This window comes from Hoplias malabaricus, chromosome 15 (assembly GCF_029633855.1).
Source record: "Hoplias malabaricus isolate fHopMal1 chromosome 15, fHopMal1.hap1, whole genome shotgun sequence".
Taxonomy (NCBI): domain Eukaryota; kingdom Metazoa; phylum Chordata; class Actinopteri; order Characiformes; family Erythrinidae; genus Hoplias; species Hoplias malabaricus.
Window position 1 is genome coordinate 2855714 of NC_089814.1, and position 26128 is coordinate 2881841.

The 26128-nt window shown below is 43.2% G+C and overlaps 1 protein-coding gene across 1 annotated transcript in view; it reads left to right on the forward strand.

The window, feature by feature from the left end:
• The first annotated feature begins 37 nt into the window (after positions 1-37).
• Positions 38-26128, forward strand: part of LOC136668194 (gamma-aminobutyric acid receptor subunit alpha-1) — a 34786-nt gene continuing 8695 nt past the window's right edge. Inside the window, exons 1-6 of the mRNA XM_066645550.1 lie at positions 38-102; positions 2140-2207; positions 7970-8190; positions 9389-9471; positions 12319-12462; positions 17592-17744. Coding sequence (XP_066501647.1) covers positions 2205-2207; positions 7970-8190; positions 9389-9471; positions 12319-12462; positions 17592-17744 — 604 coding nt within the window. The 5' untranslated portion in view covers positions 38-102; positions 2140-2204. The remainder of the gene's footprint in view (positions 103-2139; positions 2208-7969; positions 8191-9388; positions 9472-12318; positions 12463-17591; positions 17745-26128) is intronic.

Sequence of the window (26128 nt, forward strand, 5' to 3'; positions counted from 1 at the left end):
ACACACTCTATCAGATTAGAAGGACAACACCACCGTATTCACCAGAATTCTGGACAGTCTGCCTGGACGGCTACGACAACCGCCTGAGGCCGGGACTCGGAGGTTCGTTCTGTTTTCAATTTGCAAAATTTAGGGGCCAACTTTCTTAATTAAAAAATAATAATTAACATATTTTTCCCTTTTTATACTAAATTTGATTTATTTAATTTATCATTCATTCATTCATTCATTCATTCATTCAATCATTGTCTGTAACCCTTATCCAATTCAGGACAGCGGTGGGTCTGGAGTCTACCCAGAATCACTGAGCACAAGGGCAGGACACACCCTGGAGGGGGGGCGCCAGTCCTTCACAGGGCGACACACACTCACACATTCACTCACACACTCACACCTACGGACACTTTTGAGTTTCCAATCCACCTACCAACGTGTGTTTTTGGAGCATGGGAGGAAACCGTAGCACCCGGAGGAAACCCATGCAGACACAAGGAGAACACACCACACTCCTCACAGACAGTCACTCGGAGGAAACCCACACAGGCACAGGGAGAACACACCACACTCCTCACAGACAGTCACTCGGAGGAAACCCATGCAGACACAGGAAGAACACACCACACTCCTCACAGACAGTCACCCGGAGGAAACCCACACAGACACAGAGAGAACACACCACACTCCTCACAGACAGTCACTCGGAGGAAACCCATGCAGACACAGGAAGAACACACCACACTCCTCACAGACAGTCACCCGGAGGAAACCCACACAGACACAGAGAGAACACACCACACTCCTCAGAGACAGTCACCCTGCAGCTGTGACAGAGACACTACCTGCTGCACCACTGTGACACCTTTTATTTCATTGTATCTGTTATTTTATTTTTATTATTATGTGTATGTTATTCGTATTTTCATTGCTGTTATTTTAAAGAGATCAGAAAACAAGTAAAAAGAGACAGCATGAGGGAAAAGATGGTCAACAAGGGAAAGAAAGGAAGAGAAAAAAAAAAGAATCAGGACTGCTGCGTTTTCCAGTTGAGAAACATAACATGTTTGAGCCGTCATTCCCCTTCGCCCCGCTCACACTCGCCAGCAGGTGGCGCAGCTGTAGCGTTCTTGTACTTCGTGACTGAAGTTAGGGGTTCGGACCCAAACTGAGCCGAGCGCTCACTCACTCATTCTGTTTACTCCCCACATTCAGAACTCTCCCCTCACTTTCTGAACTTGTGACAGACCTGTTCCTGGGCCCACCCACTGCCCCTGGCCCCACCCCCTGCCCCGGGGCCCACCCCAGTCCCACTAGGACGCTGGGATGCGGACAGTGACGTCTGTGAGCCGCGGGAATCACGAACAATGAGGAAGCACCTGGAATTAAAGCGTTTTCTGCGTCGGCACACATCGTTTAACACCGCGCCGTGATTCATCACCTGCTTGTTGTTGTTTGTTGTTTATTGTTTATGTTTACCTCGTCGGGGCATCGTTTATCTCTCGGCAGCGTTTACAGCGTGTAATGGAGGGACGGTGAAGCTGAGTGACAGCTTCCACTCCACATCAATCAACGTCAGTGTCGCTCGCCGAGAAATAACACCCACAAGCACCACCTTCATCATCGTCAGCACAGAATCAGGTCTGACACAGCACTGTGCAAAAGTCAGAGGCCACAAGGCCCGAGACCCGAGCTGGGAATCGAACCCTACACATCACCACTTACTGATATGTGCACTACCCAGGTGGGGAACTGAACCCTGCTCCTCAGAGTGGGACGTGAGAGCGAGGACACACAACAACGGCTTTGGATGATGCCAAGAAAAAAACGCAGTGTGGTGTTTCTGGCACTAGTGTGTGTGTGTGTATGACATGAAAGGTTTAAATGCAGAAGAACAATGCTGTTGTATTTCAGTACGGTGACGGTGAAAGCACATTTACTTTTTTGTTTTGCACGTTGTTTGTTGTTTATTGTTTGTATTGACACATAAACACACTGAGAGTGGACAGGATGTGTCTGGCCCCAGTGTCTGACCCAGTGTTGTGTTATCGTCTGTGTTTGTGAAGGGGATTATTCTGGGGGGAGGGGGAGGTGGGATTAAGAGCTGTGTCAGAGCTGACAGACATTCATTTCTTGCTCCAACAGAGCGAGTAACAGAGGTGAAGACGGACATTTTCGTCACCAGCATCGGCCCTGTGTCCGACCACGACATGGTGAGACCTTCCCTCCTCAAAAACACCACCCACTCCCTGTTCTTTCCCAGGATACACACATCCCGGCACTGCGGGAATCATCCACTCATCAGGGAATCATCTTCCCGCCTGGGAATTATCTCTGTGCTAGGAATCATCTCTGTGTTAGTGAATCATATCTCTGTTAGTGATTCATCTCTCTGTTAGTGAATCATCTCTCTGTTAGGAATCATCTCTCTGTTAGTGAATCTTCTCCCTGTTAGGAGTCATCTCTCTGTCAGGGAATCAACTTTCTGTTAGAGAATCATCTCTCTATTAGGAATCATCTCTCTATTAGGAATCATCTGTGTGTTAGGAATCAACTCTCTGTTTTTGAATCATATCTGTGTTAGGAATCATCTCACTGTTAGGAATCATCTCTCTGTTAGTGAATCACCTCTGTGTTAGGAATCGTCTCTCTGTTAGGAATCATCTCTCTGTTAGTGAATCACCTCTGTGTTAGGAATCATCTCTCTGTTAGTGAATCACCTCTGTGTTAGGAATCATCTCCTGTTAGGAATCATCTCTCTGTTAGGAAACATCTCTCTTGTTTTGAATCATCTCTGTGTTAGGAATCATCTCTCTATTAGGAATCACCTCCGTGTTAGGAATCAGCTCCCTGTTAGTGAATCACTTCTGTGTTAGGAATCATCTCTGTGTTAGGAATCATCTCTCTATTAGGAATCATCTCCGTGTTAGGAATCATCTCCCTGTTAGTGAATCACCTCTGTGTTAGGAATCATCTCCTGTTAGGAATCATTTCTCTGTTAGGAAACATCTCTCTGTTTTTGAATCATCTCTGTGTTAGGAATCATCTCTCTATTAGGAATCACCTCCGTGTTAGGAATCAGCTCCCTGTTAGTGAATCACATCTGTGTTAGGAATCATCTCTGTGTTAGGAATCATCTCTCTGTTAGGAATCATCTCCCTGTTAGTGAATCACCTCTGTGTTAGGAATCATCTCTGTGTTAGGAATAATCCCTCTGTTAGGAATTATCTCCCTCTTAGTGAATCACCTCTGTGTTAGGAATAATCTCACTGTTAGGAATCATCTCCCTGCTTGTAATCATCTCTCTGTTAGGATTCAACTCTTTGTTAGTGAATCATCTCTGTGTTATGGAATCATTTCTCTGTTAGGGAATCATCTCTCTGTTAGGGAATCAACTCCCTGTTAGGGAATCAACTCTCTGTTTTTGAATCATCTCTGTGTTATGGAATCATCTCTCCACTAGGAGTCATTTCTCTGTTAGGGAATCATCTCCCTGTTGGGAATCATCTCTGTGTTAGGAATAATCTCTGTGTTAGTAATCTTCCCTCCGTTAGGAATCATCTCTCTGTTAGGAATAATCTCTCTGTTAGTAAATCACCTCTGTGTTAGGAATCATCTCTGTGTTAGGAATAATCTCCCTGCTTGTAATCATCTCTCTGTTAGGATTCAACTCTTTGTTAGTGAATCATCTCTGTGTTATGGAATCATTTCTCCACTAGGAATCATTTCACTTTTAGGGAATCATCTCTCTGTTAGGGAACCATTTCTCTGTTAGGGAATCAATTCCCTCGATCTGTCATTAGGGAGTCTTCTCTCTGTTACAGAATCATCTCTCACTAGGGAATAAATTCCATCGCTGGGGAATCTTCTGTGAGAATCATCTCCCCACCAGGGAATCATATCTTCTTTTAGAGAATCAATTCTCCTTTAGGGAATCATCTCTTCATCAAGGAATTATCTCTCTGTTAAAGAATCAGTGTCACAGGGTTTAAGAACTCCAGCAGCACTGCTGTGTCTGATCCACTCTACACCAGCACAACACACACTAACACACCACCACCACGTCAGTGTCACTGCAGCGCTGAGAATGATCCACCACCGCGTCACACCTGCTCTGTGGGGGTCCTGACCACTGAGGGACAGGGGGAAAGGGGGAAACACAATATGCAGAGCAACAGAGGCGTTACACAGTGGTAGTGTTGGGTCGGCTGGTGGGTGCATGTGAATCCAAGTGCTGTGTAGTCCTTGACTGAATCGGTCTACGCTTCATAGAGTGGGGTCCCTACACGGGGGTGGTCATGTTCAGAATCGGTGACATCCAGGTCACTAAGTGTCACTAGAGACTGAGATCGTTTCCAGTGTGTGCTTTAATGGTCTCTAATGTTCATTAATGGTCATTAACAGTCATTAGTGTCTGAATTAAGATGAATAGCTCCATAATCTTCACACGCGAGTGACTCCAGTGAAGATCGAGGCTCCTCCAGCAGCTGGACGCTTGCCCTTGTTGTTGAGTGATCACTGTTTTTACATCATTTCACTTCATTATTTCTCCATATGCGCTCGCTCCAGCTGTGTCCAGCTGTTCTTTGTTGTGCTGTTAATTAATCAACTTGAATTTATTATTTAAATTACCTCCACTTGGATAGAAATTCAGAAACTAGTGACATGAGTGAACTCAGCTGCTTTAAGGTGGACAAGAGTGAAGGCTATCCCTAGGCTGCAGCTCTGTGGTCACTTTGTAAAGTAGCCGCCATATTGGGGACCTCCCCATTTCTCAAACACACAACTCAAATAAAACTGTGATATTTAAATAGTTTAATTGTTTCTGTCGACACTTTTAGTCTCATGTAGACGTTAAAATGACAGGAATATAAGTGTGGATCCATGACCCAATTATCCACCCTGTGCGCTACGGAGGGTGCAGGGAGACATTTGGGATTCAGCCTCTGTTTCGCTGCGGCGTGGAAACCTCTCACTGATCACTCCCACTTTCAGATGATGAGAACTACTTTATTAAACTTTAGCACAATCCAGAGGAATAGTTTAGGTGACAGTCGCAATAAAACATTATCCTCCAAGTGTCTGTTCACTCTCAGAGCACAGGGATAGTGGGGTCTGATTATTTACCTGTAAACACAGAGAAAAGACTGAGACAGAGGAATATGGGGCCTGTGTCTGTCGTCTCTCGCACACCACAACAACACAGCAGTGAAATAAGACAATGATTGAAGCTTGTGTGTGATCTGTGCGTGAATAACTCACTCAGATTCAGACAGAAGAGCAGAGAGACGCATTAGAGTCTGATGCTTACAGCTTTACATTAGATCCTATGATGAAAATGCTACTGCGGCTAACATAGGATAACAGTCTTTTTCTCCTCATTATGCTCCACCGTGGGATCCTTTACCCCCCGACACAGAGAGGCAATGGGCGTGATTCTGAGTGCTGTGAGACTCTCTCCAGCCCAGGGACAGGAGCTGTGTATGAGATGAATTTATCCATCTTTCCATCTGTTTACATTATTGCTGCGCTCTGAAACCAGGCAGTCGCTCCTCAATATAGCCCTGCCCACAACAACTACATCACCTCACTGCAACCCATGCATACAGCCCCCCAGCCGTGGACTGTGGGGCAGTAGAACTGTGCTCTCTGCAGTGATGGAGCTCCATCCACACCTTGCAGTGGTCAGCGTTTGTGATCCAGAACTTCCATCAGATCTTCACAGCAATGGGGTACGGTTAGATCTGGATCAAAATCTTGTCCCAGAGGAACTGGACAGGGCTCCATCAATCTCTCCAGGGAACACAGTTCCGCTGTTCCATAGATGAATGCTGGGAGGATTTATAGCCCTTGAGTCTATGCTTCACATTGAACAAGTTGACCTTGGGATCATGGGCAGCTGCTCTGGAGCGTCCCATTTTTGTTCGTCTCACACGAGAAAAGGGCCTCACGGCGGTGGTCGGCAAGGATTAGCGTCAACGTTTGTTTCTGCTTTTGCTGCTGGCTCTGGGTGGTCTCTGAGATGGACCCTCACAGTGAAAGAGAGAGAGAGAGAGAGAGAGAGAAGGTCAGCGCTACACAAAACACTCTTGTCTTCAACACTGTGGGCTGTTTCTATTGTTATCATCAGTTTCCTATGTGTGTGATCTACATTGCATATTCGATATTATGCAAATGAATGAATGCATAATTAATAACAACATTAAGCAATAAATTCCTTCTGGAAACATGATAATAATCAATATATCTCCTCTTTTACACTCTTGACCACCAAATCATCAATATCAAGCTGAAGAAGAGAAGTGTTCATAGAGAACACGGAACAACCTGAGACCCAGGTTTACAAGGTTCCTTAAAGAAACTTCAAAAAAAAATAAAAATTCCATCATAGAAACCTCCCCCTGCCTTCACAGAACACAGATTTAAGAGCACACTTTTAAAAGAGTATTTGAAAGGCATGTCTAATTTCTTTGAAGCTACAGAAACAGGATTAAAAGTGTTCTCCTCCAGGCGTGTTGAGCTTTTAATCCAGGCTCCGAGGTATGTCCAGCAGCATCTTCTGAACTGAGGGTCATTACTCAGGGACATATTCCCCATTTCAGGCATCCCGGTGGTGCAGCAGGTAGTGTCTCTGTCACAGCTCCAGAGTCCTGGAGGTTGTGGGTTCGAGTCCTGCTCCGGGTGACTGTCTGTGAGGAGTGTGGTGTGTTCTCTCTGTGTCTGCGTGGGTTTCCTCCGGGTGACTGTCTGTGAGGAGTGTGGTGTGTTCTCCCTGTGTCTGCGTGGGTTTCCTCCGGGTGACTGTCTGTGAGGAGTGTGGTGTGTTCGGGTAGGTGGATTGGAGACTCAAAAGTGTCCGTAGGTGTGAGTGTGTGAGTGAATGTGTGAGTGTGTGTCGCCCTGTGAAGGACTGGCGCCCCCTTGTGCCCCGTGATTCCAGGTAGGCTCTGGATCCACCGCCGCCCTGAACTGGATAAGGGCTGTAGACTGTAAATGAACGAATTAATATTCCCGCTTTCGCTGTGGTAAAAGCCTTGACTTCTCTGGGAAGGCTCGTCACTACATACAGGAACTTTGCTGTGAGGATCTGATAGCATTCAGCCACTTTAACATTGATGAGGATATGTATTGGTATAAGTCTCAATGCATCATTCCAGGAAAAATCTACAGACCCAGTGCTTGGGAGACTTTATACCTCTCTAGCCATTGTTTGACACTGGGTGTGGGGACCTTAGGCTCATGTGCCACTGCCCTAGAGCATACACCCTGCCCAATGTCTGTGTCCACTATGGATGCCACCTTACACACTTAAATATTAGGGTTCTACAAGAGTTTTTTCTATTAAAGAAAAAGGTTCTATATAGAAACCTGAACACTTGAAGAACCTTTCATTGATTGCGTGATTAAAGGGTTCTTTGCATCGTGAAGGGGTTCTTCAGACTGATGGAGAATGTGCTATAGACGGTCCTATACAGCACCTTTCAGAAATGAGTTCTGTATGGTGTGATGTGCAGAAACACATGTGATTGGTCTGTGAGTTTCCTGGAGCGCTGAACCTGAACTGTAACGACTAGAAGAGTCACACCGCTTCAAACACACACTCTGTTCAAAAGTAAACAGCTCTTAGTAGTTTATCAGTTACAGGTCCAGGTCCAGATCAGACAGACTCTGTGTCTGGACTCGGACCGTGGGCCGCCTGTTCTTGACCCCTGAACTTGGTCAATAATCATAACAACACACAGCTGTATTTTAAAGTCTATCAGCAACATTTCAGAGTTCAGACCCTGACCTTGTACAAGTATCAGGACCAGTCTCCTGATGTGGCAGTAAGTCACGTTTATGTAGGATCTAAAGACTGTGCTTAAATTTACTAAATATACATGAAGAATTCAGAATGTTTTTGGACTGAAGTGTATGTTTTTGCCAGAACGCCTGGTTCTTGTTAAAGCTAATGTTCTCCTCTGGGTTCCTGCAGGAGTACACCATAGACGTGTTCTTCAGACAGAGCTGGATAGATGAGAGGCTGAAGTTTAAAGGTCCCATGGCCATCCTGCGTCTCAATAACCTGATGGCCAGTAAAATCTGGACACCGGACACGTTCTTCCACAACGGCAAGAAATCAGTGGCTCACAACATGACCATGCCCAACAAACTGCTGAGGATCACGGAGGAGGGAACACTGCTGTACACCATGAGGTGAGGATCAGGCTCCTACAGCTGTGCTGGAGTGTGGGTGTGGAGGATGGGTGTGGAGGATGGGTGTGGAGGGTGGGCGTGGAGTGCGGAGGATGGGTGTGGAGGGTGGAGGATGGGTGTGGAGGGTGGAGGATGGGTGTGGAGGGTGGGCGAGGAGTGTGGAGGATGGGTGTGGAGGGTGGGTGCATAGGGTGGGCATGTAGGGTGGGTGTGAGATGGTGTGTGAGAGCCTATGGAGATTGGACATTACAGTGTATGGCTGCAGTGGTCGTGAATTAAAAGCAAGGCGTGAGTCGGAGGGAACAGCTCCTAATGTCCAGGTCAGGAGCAGGCAGCGCCCTCCGCAGACTTTATGTGAACATTAGGGGGAGGGGGAGGGCAGATCCCTGTCAGAGAAAAGAGGAATGGGAGAAATATCCTGAGAAACACCGCCATTCTCCTCTTCATCATTCTGTCGTTCTCTAGGAGTGTGTGTGTGTGTGTGTGGCATCTTTCACTTTTGAAAAACACAGCTGAGACATGTTGAGTGTCTTCTTCACACTGAGCTACAGCCTGTTATTTTTAGTGATTGACAGAGTTATATCTATCCTCCTCCTCCTCCTCTTCTCCTCATTCAGTTTCATCTTTTTCTTTGTCTCTATTTCCTTCATGTCTTATTCTTCTTCTCTTTCATCTTCTCCTCCTTTACTTCTTCATCTTCTCCTCCTTTATTCTTCATCTGTGTTTTCTTCTTTCTCCTCCTCCTCTTTCGCATTCATTTTCTCTTTTTTCAGTATCTTCTTCATTTCATATTTTTTTAACTCTTTTATCTTGTGTGTCTTTTCCTCCACACGCAGATGCACCTCAAATAAAGAAACATTACTCATTGCTGCCCTCTGTAGGTGTTATTAACAAACAATTGCTGTATCTGCCCTTTACAACACACACTGGAACATAGCTGTGAGGATCTGGTGGAGTTCAGCCTCATAATCATCAGTGAGGCTCAGGGGCTGGTGTTTGGGATTAGTTCTGGATCAAACTCACCACTCCAACTCACCCCAGATGGACTCCATCACTACAGAGAACACAGTTCCACTGATCCACAGTCCAATGGATTTATACCTCTCTAGTTGGGGAGTGGTTGGCAAACTGTGCAATGTTTTATTCTCTCTCTCTCTCTCTCTCTCTCTCTCTCTCTCTCTCTCTCTCTGTCTCGCAGGTTGACTGTAAGAGCTGAGTGTCCGATGCATTTAGAGGATTTTCCCATGGATGCTCATGCCTGCCCTCTTAAATTTGGAAGCTGTGAGTAATGGCCCTTCGCTTTATTTTTAACTTCTTTTCCTCTTTATTTTTATCCTCTTTCACTTCCGTCACGTTTTCTCTGCTCAGTTAAAAGCGACAGGTGAGTTCCTCGTAGGTGTTTGGACTCCCAGAGTCCATCTTACTCCTTTATTCACTGCAGGAACTATTTTATTATGAATCCAGTCTTTACCTGCAGCGTTTCTCACTCTGAGGCTGTGGTAAGAGCACTGTTAGATGAGTTAAAGGTGCAATTTGTCATTTTATCCATTTAAAGTAGTAAAGGATATTTATGAAACTGGAGTTTTGATTTGTGAGTTTTGTATAGTTTTCTATGAAGATGAATTGATCCAGTTCAAGCTCCACAAAGCGTTTCGAGTGAAGTGTACAATCTTCCAACATTTCCAAGGCACTAGGTGTCAGTGTAACAGAGAAGAAGAGTCCATGCAGAAAAAGACAGATTGCCCCTTTAAGTGATTTATAAATGTGCTTGTGTAGTTGACTTTAGATGATTTCACTCAGTAAGAGGTCGGTCTGTTTGCAGCGGATCTTCATCTTTCTCTTCGTTTTGGTCGAGTGCTCTGCTCTGGCTTTTCTCTGACCTCACTCTGTCCTGGAAAAGAAAGCACAGCTGCGTCTGGAGAAAGAAAGAGAGAGAGAGAGAGAGAGAGAGAGAGAGAAAGAGAGAGAGAGAGAGAGAGAGAGAGAGACATAGCCTCTATGAATAAGAAAATAAGCCTGGGTTACTGGGAGCATGAAGACATGGTTTTAAATATTTCAGCGTGTGATGAGTCTTTGGGAGAGAGAGAGAGAGAGAGAGAGAGAGAGAGAGAGAGAGAGAGAGAGAGAGCAGACTGAACTGTAGTAGCGCCTCTGCAATAATATCCGCAGTTTTGGGGTTTCATTCCTCAGCTTAGATTTCATCTCGTACTGTACACTACAAACTCTACTATATACTCTACTATATACTCCAATATATTCTCTATTATAGACTCTACTATATAATTCAATATATTCTCTATTATATACTCTATTATATACCCCATTATATACTCCATTATATACTCTACTATATGCTCTATTATATACTCTACTATGTACTCCATTATATACTCTTTTATATACTCTACTATATGCTCTATTATATACCCCATTATATACTCCATTATATACTCTATTATATACCCCCATTATATACTCCATTATATACTCTATTATATACTCTACTATATGCTCTATTATATACCCCATTATATACCCCATTATATACTCCATTATATACCCCATTGTATACTCTATTATATACTCTACTATATACTCTATTATATACTCTACTATATGCTCTATTATATACTCTATTGTATACACTATTATGTACTCTACTATATACTCTATTATATACTCTATTGTATACGCTATTATGTACTCTACTATATACTATCTTATATACCCTCTTGTATACACTATTATATAATCTATTGTATAATCTATTATATACTCTTGTTTACTCTTTTATATACTCTATTATATATGTTTGAAAACTATACATTCAGTAAACAAAAATATTTAAAAAGTGAGACATTTACTTATTTACAAAATTAACGGCAGCAATGCATCTAAAAAAAATTGGGATGGGGGCAACAAAGTCTGGAAGTGGTGAAGTAGTGCTAATAAAAACCAGCTCAAGGAGCATTTAGCAACTTGACTGTGAACAAAAAGAGTATTTTAGAGACTGAGTCTCAGACGGTTGTGAAAAGGTTCTGTATAAAACCTGAACACCTGAAGAGCCTTTGTATGCTTAAAGGGTTCTTCACGTCTTGAAGGGGTCCTTCAAATTGATGGAGAATGTGCTGTAGATGGTTCTGTACAGCACCTTTTTAAAAATGGTTCTAAAGAGCACCAAAACGTGAACCGTTTTTTTTTTGTTTGTTTTTTCACGTTGCGAAGAACCCTTTAATCACGCAAAAGGATCTTCAATTGTTCAGGGTTCTATGTTGAACCATTTTTATAAAGAACCCTTGTAGAACCATCATTTTTAAGGTGGTCATGTGACCAAGCCGACAGGTGATTGGATCGTGTTCCTTATGTAGGGTCTGTCTTTGTTTCATTGTGAGGTTCATTGTCTGTTTTTAAGTCTCAGTGTGTGATTCTCCTGCTTTGATCTGTCGTTTATTAAATCCATGTGTTTCAGCATTTACTTCTGCCTCCTTGCTCCAGGACAGAGCCAGAGATAAATAGAAAGAGTCAGCACTATGTCAGGCTTTAACCACTGTTTTAACCCTGGTTTAATCAGAGGGAGAAATATCACACTAAACACTGAGTTCTCTCTGTTTAAGTTCAAAGAGAGTGTTTTGGAGTTTAGCTCCAGAAGCGCCCTGCGCTGAGCTGGTGAATGAGAGCAGCGCAGACAAAAGTCCTATGGTTGAAAAAGTCCAGTCGCCCCACGCTGTCCTGTAAGCGCTGGAGTTGTTGCTAGGTTACGTGTATTTTGCGGAGTGATACAAGAAGAGCTTTGGTCAGAGGTCAGTTATCCTCCTGGAGCATCCCTCAGCCTATCACGCTGCAGGGGGTGGGGCGAACAGTGGTGTTATACATAAAACAACATGGGCACTAAAGTTTATATTTTATATATGTTAAGGTTCTCCTGCAAGTGTGAAGAGCTGCCAGTCTTTAGCCTGAATGTGACTGACTGGTAATAACAAAAAGAAATGTTAGAGATAAATCACCTCCATCATCCGCACATGACCTGCTCCAGAAATGTTCCAGTGTAAAGTAGAGTACAGATTGTGACCCCTGTGTGTGTGTGTGTGTGTGTGTGTGTGTGTGTGTGTGTGTGTGTGTGTGAGGTAGATGCGTACACTCGTGCTGAGGTGGTCTACGTTTGGACACGAGGAGCGGCTCAGTCTGTGGTTGTGGCTGAAGACGGATCTCGACTGAATCAGTACGATCTGATGGGACAGACTGTGGACTCCGGAGTAGTACAGTCCAGCACAGGTACAGACACACACACACACGCACACACACACACACACACACAGAAACACAGAGAAAAAGAGATTCGCCCTAGATTTGCTCTTGTCTCTGGTGAGTCTGTGGTGCCCTTTCTATACTATTGCTGTATTATTACTATTACTCCGGTGTGAGTGTGTGAGCGACTAGGCGAGTGTGTGAGCGACCGGGTGAGTGTGTGAGCGACTGGGCGAGTGTGTGAGCGAATGTGTGAGTGACTGGGCGAGTGCGTGAGCGACTGGGTGATTGCGTGGGCGAGTGTGTGAGCAACTGGGCGAGTGTATGAGTCACTGGGCAAGTGTGTGAGTCACTGGGCAAATGTGTGAGTCACTGGGCAAATGTGTGAGTCACTGGGCGAATGTGTGAGCAACTGGGTGAGTGTGTGAGTGACAGTTTGCCGTGACAGATGCCGTGGGCTCAGTACTCACCACGACCACGAAGAGGATGAATTGCTTACAGAAGGTGAATGAATGAATAAATAAAAACTAAGTAAAGGTCCCAAAGTGTATCCCCTGAGGGAATTATACCAGGGACAGTTTGATATCAGGAATATCTGGGAGTGTATTTATCTGTAGATGTACAAATCACTCAATGGGTCCAACACGGAAAATGCGTTAACAGCGTGAAATATTTAGTAAGGTTAATAATTGATCAGACAGGTTAAGAATTTTATAACAGTTATATACATTTATTCACTAAGATGTGAGTATGTTTCAGTGGTTATTTATATTGGGTCAAAATATATTCTGACAAAACATAATAACCTACTTGCAATGACTCTTAAAAATGTATTTAAATGATATAGAGTTTACTACTCTGTGAACCGAACACCTCAGTTTTCCGGTCAGCATGTAGTTAAAGAGAATAGGGATATAATATCAGTTTCATGTTTTCATTACTCCTACGTACAGTTACACACTGAAATACTGACGCACCCCAGCTACAGCTGTTTACTCCTACATACAGTTACAGCACTGAAACACTGACACACACCAGCTACAGCCATTTACTCCTACATACAGTTACAGCACCGAAATACTGACACACACCAGCTACAGCCATTTACTCCTACATACAGTTACAGCACCGAAATACTGACATACACCAGCTACAGCTGTTTACTCCTACATACAGTTACAGCACCGAAATACTGACATACACCAGCTACAGCTGTTTACTCCTACATACAGTTACAGCACTAAAATACTGACACACACCAGCTATAGCTGTTTACTCCTATATACAGTTACAGCACCGAAATACTGACACACACTAGCTACAGCCGTTTACTCCCACATACAGTTACAGCACTGAAAAACTGACACACACCAGCTACAGCCATTTACTCCTACATACAGTTACAGCACTGAAACACTGACACACACCAGCTACAGCCGTTTACTCCTACATACAGTTACAGCACCAAAATACTGACGCACACCAGCTACAGCTACAGTGACGGTAATGTACCCGTGCAGTACATTTTCTTACTTCAAACATCAGTTATGATCTTGTGGTTGGCATCAAATCCTCACAGCAATGTTCCAACACCTGGTGTAAAGACAGCTCCTGAAGCAGATGCCGTTCAGGTCAGGAGAACAGAGGCTTCCGGCTCTCCGCTATGAGGTCTAGTGAGTGACCGGTGTGGTGTAGATTACTTTGCAGTTTTCTAGTTGGAGTTTAGGTTCAGGTCAGCATTAAAGACACAGATTAAAGGATTACATCCATGTTTTTGAAGGTTAAATTTCAAGCGCAGACCTCTGTGATGTGAGAGATTTATCGATGAGAGTTTGGACGGTCAATTCCTTCGTGGTCATTGATTAGGGACATATTGATCATGGCATCTTAAGCTGTCAAAGCCAGAAAGGGCTATTTATTATGGATCAATTGGAAAGTGTTTGTGTTGAGAGCTCTGATTAAGGGGGGGGGGGGGGGGGGGCTCAGTTAGTTACCCCTCATTATTCCGTAGGAGAATCTGTGCACAACAAAGTATCCAGTCACAAAACACTGGGCAGAGGACAGTTTCAGAGAACTGTGATTTAATAGTGCGTTACTAGTGTGACATTAGCAGGAATGAGCCAACGTGAAGAAGATTTTAATTAAGATTATGAAGGAATGCAGGTGTCACCTACGTCACAGGTTATTTTTTCTTCACCCATTCATCTTCTCTTAGGACTTTATCCTGATCAGAGTCAAAGTGGGTCCAGAGCCCACTCAGAATAATGGGGAGCCAGGCAGAAACATCACACAATCACCCAGTCACTCACACACTCACCCAGTCACTCACACACTCACCCAGTCACTCACACAATCACCCAGTCACTCACACAATCACCCAGTCAGCCACACACTCACCCAGTCACTCACACACTCACCCAGTCACTCACACAATCACCCAGTCACTCGCACACTCCCCTAGTCACTCGCACACTCACCCAGTCAGCCACACACTCACCCAGTCACTCGCACACTCACCCAGTCACTCGCACAATCACCCAGTCACTCGCACACTCACCCAGTCAGCCACACACTCACCCAGTCACTCACACAATCACCCAGTCACTCACACAATCACCCAGTCACTCACACACTCACCCAGTCACTCACACAATCACCCAGTCACTCACACAATCACCCAGTCACTCACACAATCACCCAGTCTCTCTAACACAATCACCCAGTCAGCCACACACTCACCCAGTCACTCACACAATCACCCAGTCACTCACACACTCACCCAGTCACTCACACAATCACCCAGTCACTCACACAATCACCCAGTCAGCCACACACTCACCCAGTCACTCACACACTCACCCAGTCACTCACACAATCACCCAGTCTCTCTAACACAACCACCCAGTCAGCCACACACTCACCCAGTCACTCACACAATCACCCAGTCACTCACACACTCACCCAGTCACTCACACAATCACCCAGTCACTCACACAATCACCCAGTCAGCCACACACTCACCCAGTCACTCACACACTCACCCAGTCACTCACACACTCACCCAGTCAGCCACAAACTCACCCAGTCACTCACACAATCACCCAGTCACTCACACACTCACCCAGTCACTCACACAATCACCCAGTCACTCACACAATCACCCAGTCAGCCACACACTCACCCAGTCAGCCACACAATCACCTAGTCAGCCAAACACTCACCCAGTCATGCACAAACACTCACCCAGTCACTCACACACTCAGCCAGTCACCCACACCTTTGGACGGTTTCACACACTCACCCAGTCACTCACACACACCTGTGGACAGCCACTTGACCTACCAACAAATATGAGTGTGAGTTACTATGTGAGTGTGTGAAATTGTCCACAGGTGTGAGTGTGACTGGGTGAGTTTGTGAGTGTGAATGGGTGTGTGTGAGTGTGTGAGTGACTGGGTGAATATGTCAGTGACTCAGTGAGTGACCACCATGGCCCTGATCACTAAGCACTTAGAGGAAATGAATGAGTGAATGTTTTTGACAGCTGCCTGACACATGGCCAAAATGGAAAAGAACAGATTTAATGCTGTGGTTGGGTACTGTTTAAATTGAGTGGAAAATATAATCAACTTCACCTGCTTCAGCCTCCAGACTTTCCCAGCCCAGTCCCCCCTTAGTTTGCATATTCATGAGGGAGAGAAGCTTTACAGTCATTTTCCAGCACTTAGACCACACTTAATCCACTTTCAAACACAAAGTGGTGGCATGAGTGGGTCCAGTTTCTTCCTCTCTTTAGTGTGCACGAGCTTTTATAGCTTTTATAATCTCTACCCATGGTTGTAGTCATGTGATTTTTAATTTTTTAAATTTTTTTTGGAGTGGGGGTGGGGCATGTTATGGAGCAGATTTCTGGTTTCAGAGCTCAGTTCTAATGTAAACTGATGGAAAGACAGATCAGTTTATCTCATAAACAGCTCCTCTCCCTGCGTTGGAGAGAGTCTCACAGCACTCAGAAGCACAGATGCCCACCGCCTCTTGAGAAGAAAAAGACTGTTATCCTCTGTTAGCCACAGTAGCATTTTCATCATAGGATCTAATGTAAAGCTGTAAGCATTAGACTCTAATGCATCTCTCTGCTCTTCTGTCTGAATCTGACTGAGTTATTCACACACAGATCACACACAAGCTTCAGTCATCATCTTATTTCACTGCTGTGTTGTTGTGGTGTGTGAGAGACAACAGACACAAGCCCCGTATTTTTCCGTCTCAGTCTTTTCTCTGTGTTTACAGGTAAATAATCAGACCCTGCTGTCCCTGCACTCTGAGAGTGAACAGACTCTTGGAGGATAATATTTTATTGCGACTGTCAACTAAACTATTCCTCTGGTTTGGGCTAAAGTTTAATAAAATAGTTCTCCTCATTTGAAAGTGGGAGTGATCAGTGAGAGAATCTCCCAAATCTCTCCCTACAAACTCCATATTGTGCAATTCATAAATGATCTGGGTGCAGTATTATTAGTTTATTATCTGTGATGTGCACTATGTAGGGAGTATGGAGTTATTTGGGACGTGGCCCGAGCTCCTCTACTGACTGACACAGATGAACAGAGCTCTGTTTACAAATGTGATGTGGATAAATGAGTCAGGGATCCACACTTATATTTCTGTCATTTTAACGTCTACATGAGACTAGAAGTGTCAATAGAAACAAGAAAACTATTTAAATATCACAGTTTTATTTGAGTTGTGTGTTTGAGAAATGAGGAGGTCCCCAATATGGCTGCAATTAGGGACAACTTGGAATGAGAACTCATCACCCAGCACCAGCACCTGTCCTCATTAATATTTTTGTGCCTGAATACCATCAAAACCCTCACAGCGGTGTCCCTGCCTCCCAGAGCAGAGGCTGTTCCTCAGTGAAGAGGATTGTGCAGTAAGTGGATTTTACGAGTGATCAGTCAGTGAGGATGATGTTGGATGTTTTTGATTGGATTTGCTGTGAGAGATGAAATGTTCAGGAGGAGCTGGGTCCAGATGGAGCTGTCTGTGTCAGGTCTTTCATTTATTCGGACTCCCATCTCTGCTCCCTGTACTAACTGATACTATTTTAATCTCTCCCTCTCATTCTCCCTCTCTCTCTCGTACTTGCCCCTCAGGAGAGTATGTTGTCATGACGACCCATTTCCACCTGAAGAGGAAGATTGGTTACTTTGTGATCCAGACATACCTGCCCTGCATCATGACGGTGATCCTGTCTCAGGTCTCTTTCTGGCTTAACCGCGAGTCTGTCCCAGCCAGGACTGTGTTCGGTGAGTGCTCAGACACATCTCCATGAGAAACAGTGCCCACGATGGGCTCTAACACATGACCCATTCTTTATGGCCATTAGAACCCTAGAGAACCACAAAGGGGAACAAGACACTGAGACTGGCAGTGTATAAAAATGTACAGTCAATACACCACCTTATCAATATACCAAATTATTGATACATCAGTAAGCTGCCTTATCAATATACTGATACATCAGTACACCACCTTATTAATATACCATTATACTGATACATCAATACACCACTTTATCAATATACCAATATACTGATACATCAATACACCACCTTATCAATATACCAATACACCGATACATCAGTAGACCACTGTATCAATATACCAATATACTGATACATCAATACACCACCTTATCAATATACCGATACATCAGGAAACCACCTTATCAATATACCCATATACTGATACATCAATACACTACCTTATCAATATACCAATATACCGATACATCAGTAGACCACCGTATCAATATACCAATATACTGATACATCAATACACCACCTTATCAATATACCAATATACCGATGCATCAATACACCACCTTATCAATATACCAATATACTGATACATCAATACACCACCTTATCAATATACCAATATACCGATACATCAATACACCACCTTATCAATATACCAATATACCAATACAACAATACACCACCTTATCAATATACCAATATACCGATACAACAATACACCACCTTATCAATATACCAATATACCGATACATCAGTACACCACCTTATCAATATACCAATATACTGATACATCAATACACCACCTTATCAATATACCAATATACCGATACATCAGTACACCACCTTATCAATATACCAATATACTGATACATCAATACACCACCTTATCAATATACTGATACATCAGTAAACCACCTTATCAATATACCAATATACCAATACATCAATACACCACCTTATCAATATACCAATATACCGATACATCAATACAACACCTTATCAATTTACCGATACATCACTACACCACCTTATCAATATACCAATATACCGATACATCAATACACCACATTATAAATATACCGATATACCAATAAATCAGTACACCACCTTATCAATTTAACAATATACTGATACATCAATGCACCACCTTATCAATATACTGATATACCGATATAATGATACACCAATACACCACCTTATCAATATACCAATATACCGATACATCAATACACCATATTATAAATATACCAATAAACTGATACATCAGTACACCACCTTATCAATATACAGATATACCAATACATTAATACACCACTTTATCAAGCTACCGATACATCAATACACCACCTTATAAATATACCAATATACAGATACATTAATACATCTCCTTATCAATATACCAATATACACACACATTAATACACCACCTAATCAATTTACCAATATACAGATACATTAATACACCACATTATCAATATACCAATATACAGATACATATATATATAAATATATAAAAAAAATAAAATATATATATATTTTTTTTTTTCCCTTCTCCCAACCTTGGGTATTAGAAAGGTGCTATATAAATCTAACTTATTATTATTATCATTATTATTATTATTATTATTATTATGCTGTTATAAAAAGATATAAAAATATAAATTTCCCAATATATCAATCGTCAAATATAGTATATATACTGAAATATTATTACACAATTTACCATTACACAGATATATTAATATCACCTCATACTGATCTATTGATATATCATTATTCCAATATAGTGATACACTGATATATCAATACACCAATATATTAATATTCTGATACACTGATAACTGTCAAACATTAAACTGATGTATTGATACATCAATACACTGATACTCCAATATACCAATATACTGGTATATACATATGTGTTTCTGTTATTACAGTAAAATATGAATATAAATATTAAAGGCCATGCCGGAGGGTGTGGAGGGTTCTGCCGACCCGGGAGAGTTTTAATGTTGTGGCTGTTAAAATGTTCATTTTAATGTTGTTAGTTAAAATCAGGTCATTGTGAAGTGCAGGGTGAGAAGACGGTGGAAAATGTGTGCAGAATAATTCATAATTGGAAAGAGCACACTGTGGTATTTAGAGTCTGGAGCCGTGGAGTTTGGTGTGTGTGTGTGTGTGTGTGTGTGTGTGTGTGTGTGATGTATTATGTAAGGCGCTCTGTAGAGGAGGGATTTGGCTCTGGATGACTGCCTCTGTCCTCGTTTTACCTCCTCCTCTCCGCTTCCTGAAACAGCTGACGTTCCTGAAGCACTCTGAGAGAAACGTGTCGCATTCGATTTTTTATTTCATGAGAACGTTATTTAAATTTGCTTCGAATGATGCACACAGTTCACTGCTGTGAGGCGTAACGATCCTCCTGTCCGCTTCTCCATAGCCGCCTTCTCAGCTTAAGAATTCTAGTAGAAAATTCCCTAGAAATTTGAGATGTTTGTGAATAATCAGAGATCGGGATATTTTTAAGGCATACAAACTCCTCCTCGTCTGATATTGTACATGCTCCAGTTCATTTACATATCGTTTACATAAAACACAACCTGACTGAAGCAGATGTTCCAAATCTGAGCCAATGAAGATTTTGATCAAGAGAAGAGCATTCAGCTGCTCCTGAGCCAATGGTTCTCCTGGTGAGTGTCCTCCATTCTGCTTCTTAAAAGATCACAGAGGAAAATTTTATTCTTCAAGGTTTGCTCTGTAATGGCTCGGGAGACATAACAGTGTTTCTCCTAAAATTCCTTAGGCAAAAAAAATAGACAATTAGGAGACATGAAACACGAGAGAGATAAAGGAGATCAAGCAGAGAGTAGCGTGCAGTTCTTCAGGTAAATCTTAGCACAGTTTGCGACTTTACTGAGATCTCCACTAAATCTTCAGAGGATTTTTGGGGATGTTGCTAAATATAAATTCACTGAATGTAAAATCTCAGTATAAACAGAAATACCTCATAATAAGCTCCACCTCAATCATTTAATATTCATTCAAGTCCCGTCCACTCATTTTAATAGTGTAAGAAGCTCCGCCTCCATATATTTTTAACTTTATATTGAGTTCTGTAATTTTCTCATTAGTGGCTAGTGAAAAATTATTAATTTGATCTATTTTTAATTTCCAGCATTTTTTAACCCGGTCAGTGTTGTGCTGTAAATATTTCTGACAGAACAAAGATTTTCACTTGAACTGAAATCTCTGTACAGGAAATAATTTTCCACCGCATAGCATCAGCTTGACTTGGTTCAGCACGGCTCAACATGCTTTCCCACTCCTGCAGCTCCCCCCTCAAATGTGTCTGGTGTCGTCTCTAACCCTGTCTCTAAGGAGAACAGCGGGCTTTAGAAACCACAACAACGGCGGTGGTAACGTTAAGCGGTGTTTACTCATGGTGTATTGGCGTGTTGTTGTTGTTTGGGACTGAACACAGCTCCGTCATCAGTTCAGACAGATCAGTAGAGGTTGTTCCCTCCTTGTTGCAGCGTCCAGCTCTCGCTGGATTCTTTCGTCGGCCACCGATCCAAGGAGCGTTTGAACCTCTTCAAAAGACCACGGCGTCATTTTACGAGCTGCCGTCGTGAGTCGGATAAAAACAAACGTGATCTCTGCTGCAGCTGGAGATTTTACAGATGGAGAGTTGGTGCTGGTCGTCTGCGTTGCGTGGCGTAGAGTGACGACTCTCTCTGGACGATCAGCGCTCTGCAAGGTTTACACGCCACGGTTTAGTCCCTACTCGACTCGCTCTGAACCACAAGAGAACAGCCACTAAACAAGAACACGCTTCCAGAACCAGGATTCAATTTGGCTAGTGGAAAAGCAAAAGAGCTGAGTTGAGATGCGTGTTTGTTCGGGACAATGGTGATATAATGTTCTTACTTTGGTGCAATCGACTAATAGAACTCTGCAAATGAATTTACCGTTACGTGCGATAAAGTAAGAGTATACAATAACAGTTACATTCCAGTAACAGTGATCCAGCAGGGTTTTCCAGCTCTAGCTCGGAGCAGGCCTGAGCTGGAATAAGGTGAAGGAATTCCATGGTGGACGGTGGTCAGTGTCTGTGCTGGAGTTGAGTGGTCTTTTGTTGGACGCTGTGTTTCCGATGAGTCAGGGCTAAAGCACAGAGCAGAAAACAATCCTCGACTCGGCTCCATTCCAGGAGAGTGAAATAAAAAGGAGCCGGGAAAATCAGATAATTCCAATCCGTCTTTCACTGAAAACCCACAGAGATGTTCCCACGCTCAGAGCAAGACCCTCGGGTGAAACCTGCTGGAGTGTGTTGTCCGTTATGAAGCATGCTCCGTGGAAACACAGGGGTCATGAAATGCACTGTGAAGGAAAACCTTGGAGTTGATCCTGTAAATGATTTATAGTCCTGTAGGATCCACCCCCTCATTTAAATAGATCTGTAAGTTTTATTATAGTTCAGTAGTAAAATCAGTAAAAGTTTAACAGTGATTGTGTTCAGTTTATAGTTCCCCTGTAAACTCTGTCATTTCACAAATACGGATCTTCTTGGACTTGTTCCAGTTTGTCTTCATTAACATATCATTTACATGAAACGTGATTTGACTGAAGCAGATGATCCATCACTGAACCAATCAGAGAACAGCATTCAGCTGCTCCTGATCCAATGGTTGTCCTCTTTTAAATTTACCATAAGCATTCTCATTAATGGTTACATAGATTGATAGATACATAAACTCCACCCATTAGTCCTGTAAGCTCCACCTCTAACATTCTGTAACAGAGACAGAGCTGTCAAATGAAGGCAGTTTTTGGGGGTGTGGGGGGGGGGGGTGGGCTGTCAAATGGAGGCAGCCGAAACCTGTCAAAGTCGACGGCCGTTTTCTGAGGGGTCTGACTCTGATGGGTGTGAATTATAACCATCAGATGGGAGCTCATTTCATAACATTGTTCACAGCATTTTATTTACATTTACGACATCTAGTAAATGCTCATATCCAGAGCGACTGACAAAAGCGCTTTGTTCAAGGTTGTATTCCAGAGAGCACCAGCAGGTTAGAGTCCAAAATCGCTTTGAGCTCAGACTCTATCAGAACAGGTGCCAGACATAGAAAGTAAAATACAGAATTATACACAGCATAAGTGCAATAAAAAACAATCCATGTGTGATTGCACCTAGAAAGAAGATAAAGAGGGGTAGGTGCACGGTAAGTGCAAGAATTAATATTTTCATATAAATTTCATAATTAATTGCTGTACACCTGTCCTGCCTCTGGGGGCACCGCTGGTACGTCTGTGCTTCCACAGACCCAGCCTCCCCTCAACCGAGAGGAACTCCAGTAACTGGGAGAATGGGAAGGTGGGAATGTCCGAGGCAATCCCTCACTTAAGGGCAAGGCCTCCCTGATCCTCCGGGTTGGAGTTTCCCCTCCACACACATTCCCAGCGTTCCAGTTTCTGAGTTACAGGAGCTCAGATGGTTGGAACACATTGATTAGCATATAATGTAGAGTCTCAGACACTGGGGATGGAGAGATGGAGGGATGGAGGGAGTGATGTTAATGGAAAGTGCTGCATTTTCAGCATGATTCAGTCCCCTCCGCTCTCTCTCTTCTCTGAGATGAAGTCACGAAGCAGCATGTTAACACAAGACTGACCTTCTGTGGATGCAGTCCCTACTCCTCCGCTCTCTACACTCGTTTACAACTCTACTCCTTCTTCACTCCTTCTTTTTCACACTAGCCTCAGTCCTCGCTGACCACAGAGCTGTGAAGAACTTGGCTAAACAGGTTTATATGTGTTTTAGAGCTCGGAGGACATTCTTATTCCCACATCACATGACTTTGAGAGTCGATGAATATTCATGAGCTGGAATGATAATGATCCTAATGAGGCGTGTACACTTCTGTAAATAACTCCTTTGGAGAACAGCAGGAGAACCAGGGTAGAACGCAGTGGGAACTCGGATAACGGTTTCTCTGAATTCTGTATTCCTCTTGCTTTACACCCATCAGCCATAACATTAAACCCTCCACCTCAATATGTAGTTCTACAATAACAGACTGCAGTCCACCTGTGGCTCTGCATACTCTGTCACCCCCACTTTCCCCCTGTTCTTCAACTCTCAGGACTCCCTCAGAGCAGGTTTAATGTGGTGGTGGATCATTCTCACGGAAACTCATGTGTAACTCGAGTTGTTTAGTTTTGTAGCACTTTCGCTCTGTGTTTACTTTCATGCAGTTAGCGCTCTCCTGATTTTAGAGTCAGTTCCACCTTAAGTAATGTAACTGTAACAGCAAAAATAAGTCAGTGTTACCCCCCTATGGAGCAGGAATAGAGCAACGTCCTCATATCGGTTGGTGCTTTTCAGCGTTTGGAGTCTCTCCGTTGTCTAAAAACTTCCAGATGGCGTTTCTCTGCCGTGAGCAGAGAGAGAGAAAGCCTAGCACCGGACCCAGACACTTTGTTCATTGGCTGATTTATCAGAAATACAATAGAATTTATTTGAGGTCTGTTTAAAGGTATTTTAATGGACCTTTACTCGATGTAAAACACCATGACTGTGCAGTTATTGCAGCTCTAACGGACTGCGTCCCTCCGACACATTTATTTCTTGGACACACGCTTTCTCCGTCTGTATATTTACTGTTTCTCAGAACATTACCATCTGCCGCTTGGAAAAATAAGCAACCTCTTAATTAGCTTTGCTTATCGTCCTGTTTCAGATAAATTAGCTTCTGTGGCACATGTCCAGCTCACAGATTTACACACCTCAGTGGCCCTGACCGCACGCTCTGATATTTCAGTTCTGTCCTGTTTCCAGAGGCTGTACCCTGTGAGAGACCGGGCGACCCTAACATGAACCCGGGGCATCCAGAAGTTATCCTTCTCTCTGGGTATTGTCCTCCCTTTTCATGGAAGTGGCTGCTCTCCATGAATCCCAGAGTTACACATCCCACCCCTCTGAAGGTCCAGAGAGGTCCAGCGAGAGTCCGAGTTTAACTCTGTCCACTTTCCTGCTCTATGTCTTCAGTCGTTACATTGCTGGTTCAGTTTCTGGACGTGATGTTCGTCTAGCTGTGTCCATTAGTTTAGTAGCTTTAGACGAGCACAGAACTGTTGCCATGGAAACTGTATTAAGCTCTGTGATTGGACAAGACCACAAGAAATATAATATGTCAGGCAAATATTAGACCCGCTGTGCTGTTTTGTTGGTAAGAAATCTTTTCCAGCAAATAACTTGGAACAAATGGGTCTGAATTAAAACAAATATTTTGATAAAACTCATGTGTAACTCGAGCTGTTTAGTTTTGAAGCACTTTCACTCTGTGTTTACTTTCATGCAGTTAGTGCTCTCCTGAATTTAGAGTCAGTTCCACCTTAAGTAATGTAACTGTAACAGCAGAAATAAATCAATTTTTTTCCAGTGCAAACAGAGCAGGGAGCAGTAAATGGCGAGAAGACATTCTATGAATTTTATATTAAAAAATGTATTTGATTAAATTTGTAAACGTCACCTTTAAAAACAGAACAGTGAGTGGAAAAAGGAGGGGAGTTTTGTTTGTTTTTGCTGAGTGTGTGATTATAAATAGTTGTGTGTGTGTGGTGTGGTGTGTGTGTGTGTGTGTGTGTGTGTAGTTATAGCAGTCTAACACCACCATGGCCCCGTCTCCTCCTGAGGGAGGTCTTTCTCTGTGAATGAAATGAAGGAGAACAAATCTGTGGAAATATGTTGAGCCTCCAGCTCTGGCAACCTGTCCACCATTTAATTAAACTTTAATGCACAGATTGGAAAGGAGATGGCAACCAATGCTCTGCTCATTAATCGGGGTTTACTCGGTGTCCACTCGTGCTCGTGGTGATTAGGCGCAAAGTGGTGCACATATGGTTCAATCAAACACCACACCACCAGCGAAACCAAGGCCGTTTTAAAGTTGTTTTCACAGACCATGAAGTAGCTGAGGACGTTTATGGAAGAGATCCTGTTATTTTTACACATTCACTATTAAACATACCTCACAGACGATGGAGAAGAGGTCAGAGGTCGAAGGGAGAACGGGTCACGGCTAGCGAGAGCTCACTGCACTCTCCCTGCTGTCCCCGGGGTCCATGGAGCAGTGTCTCATACAACTCACACCCTTCCCCTGAGGGCCTCTCTCTCCTCCCCCACTTTCTCATCAGTGAGACAGAGGGAAGCTTCAGAGCTGAGAGTGAGATGGAGATGGACTCTCCTCCCAGTGGTGGACTGTAACGAAATAAATGTCATTGGTTACTGCACTTAAGTAGTTTACTGTGAATCTGTACTTTACTGGAGTAGTTTTTTTCCGGGACTTTTTACTTTAACTTCAGTGCAG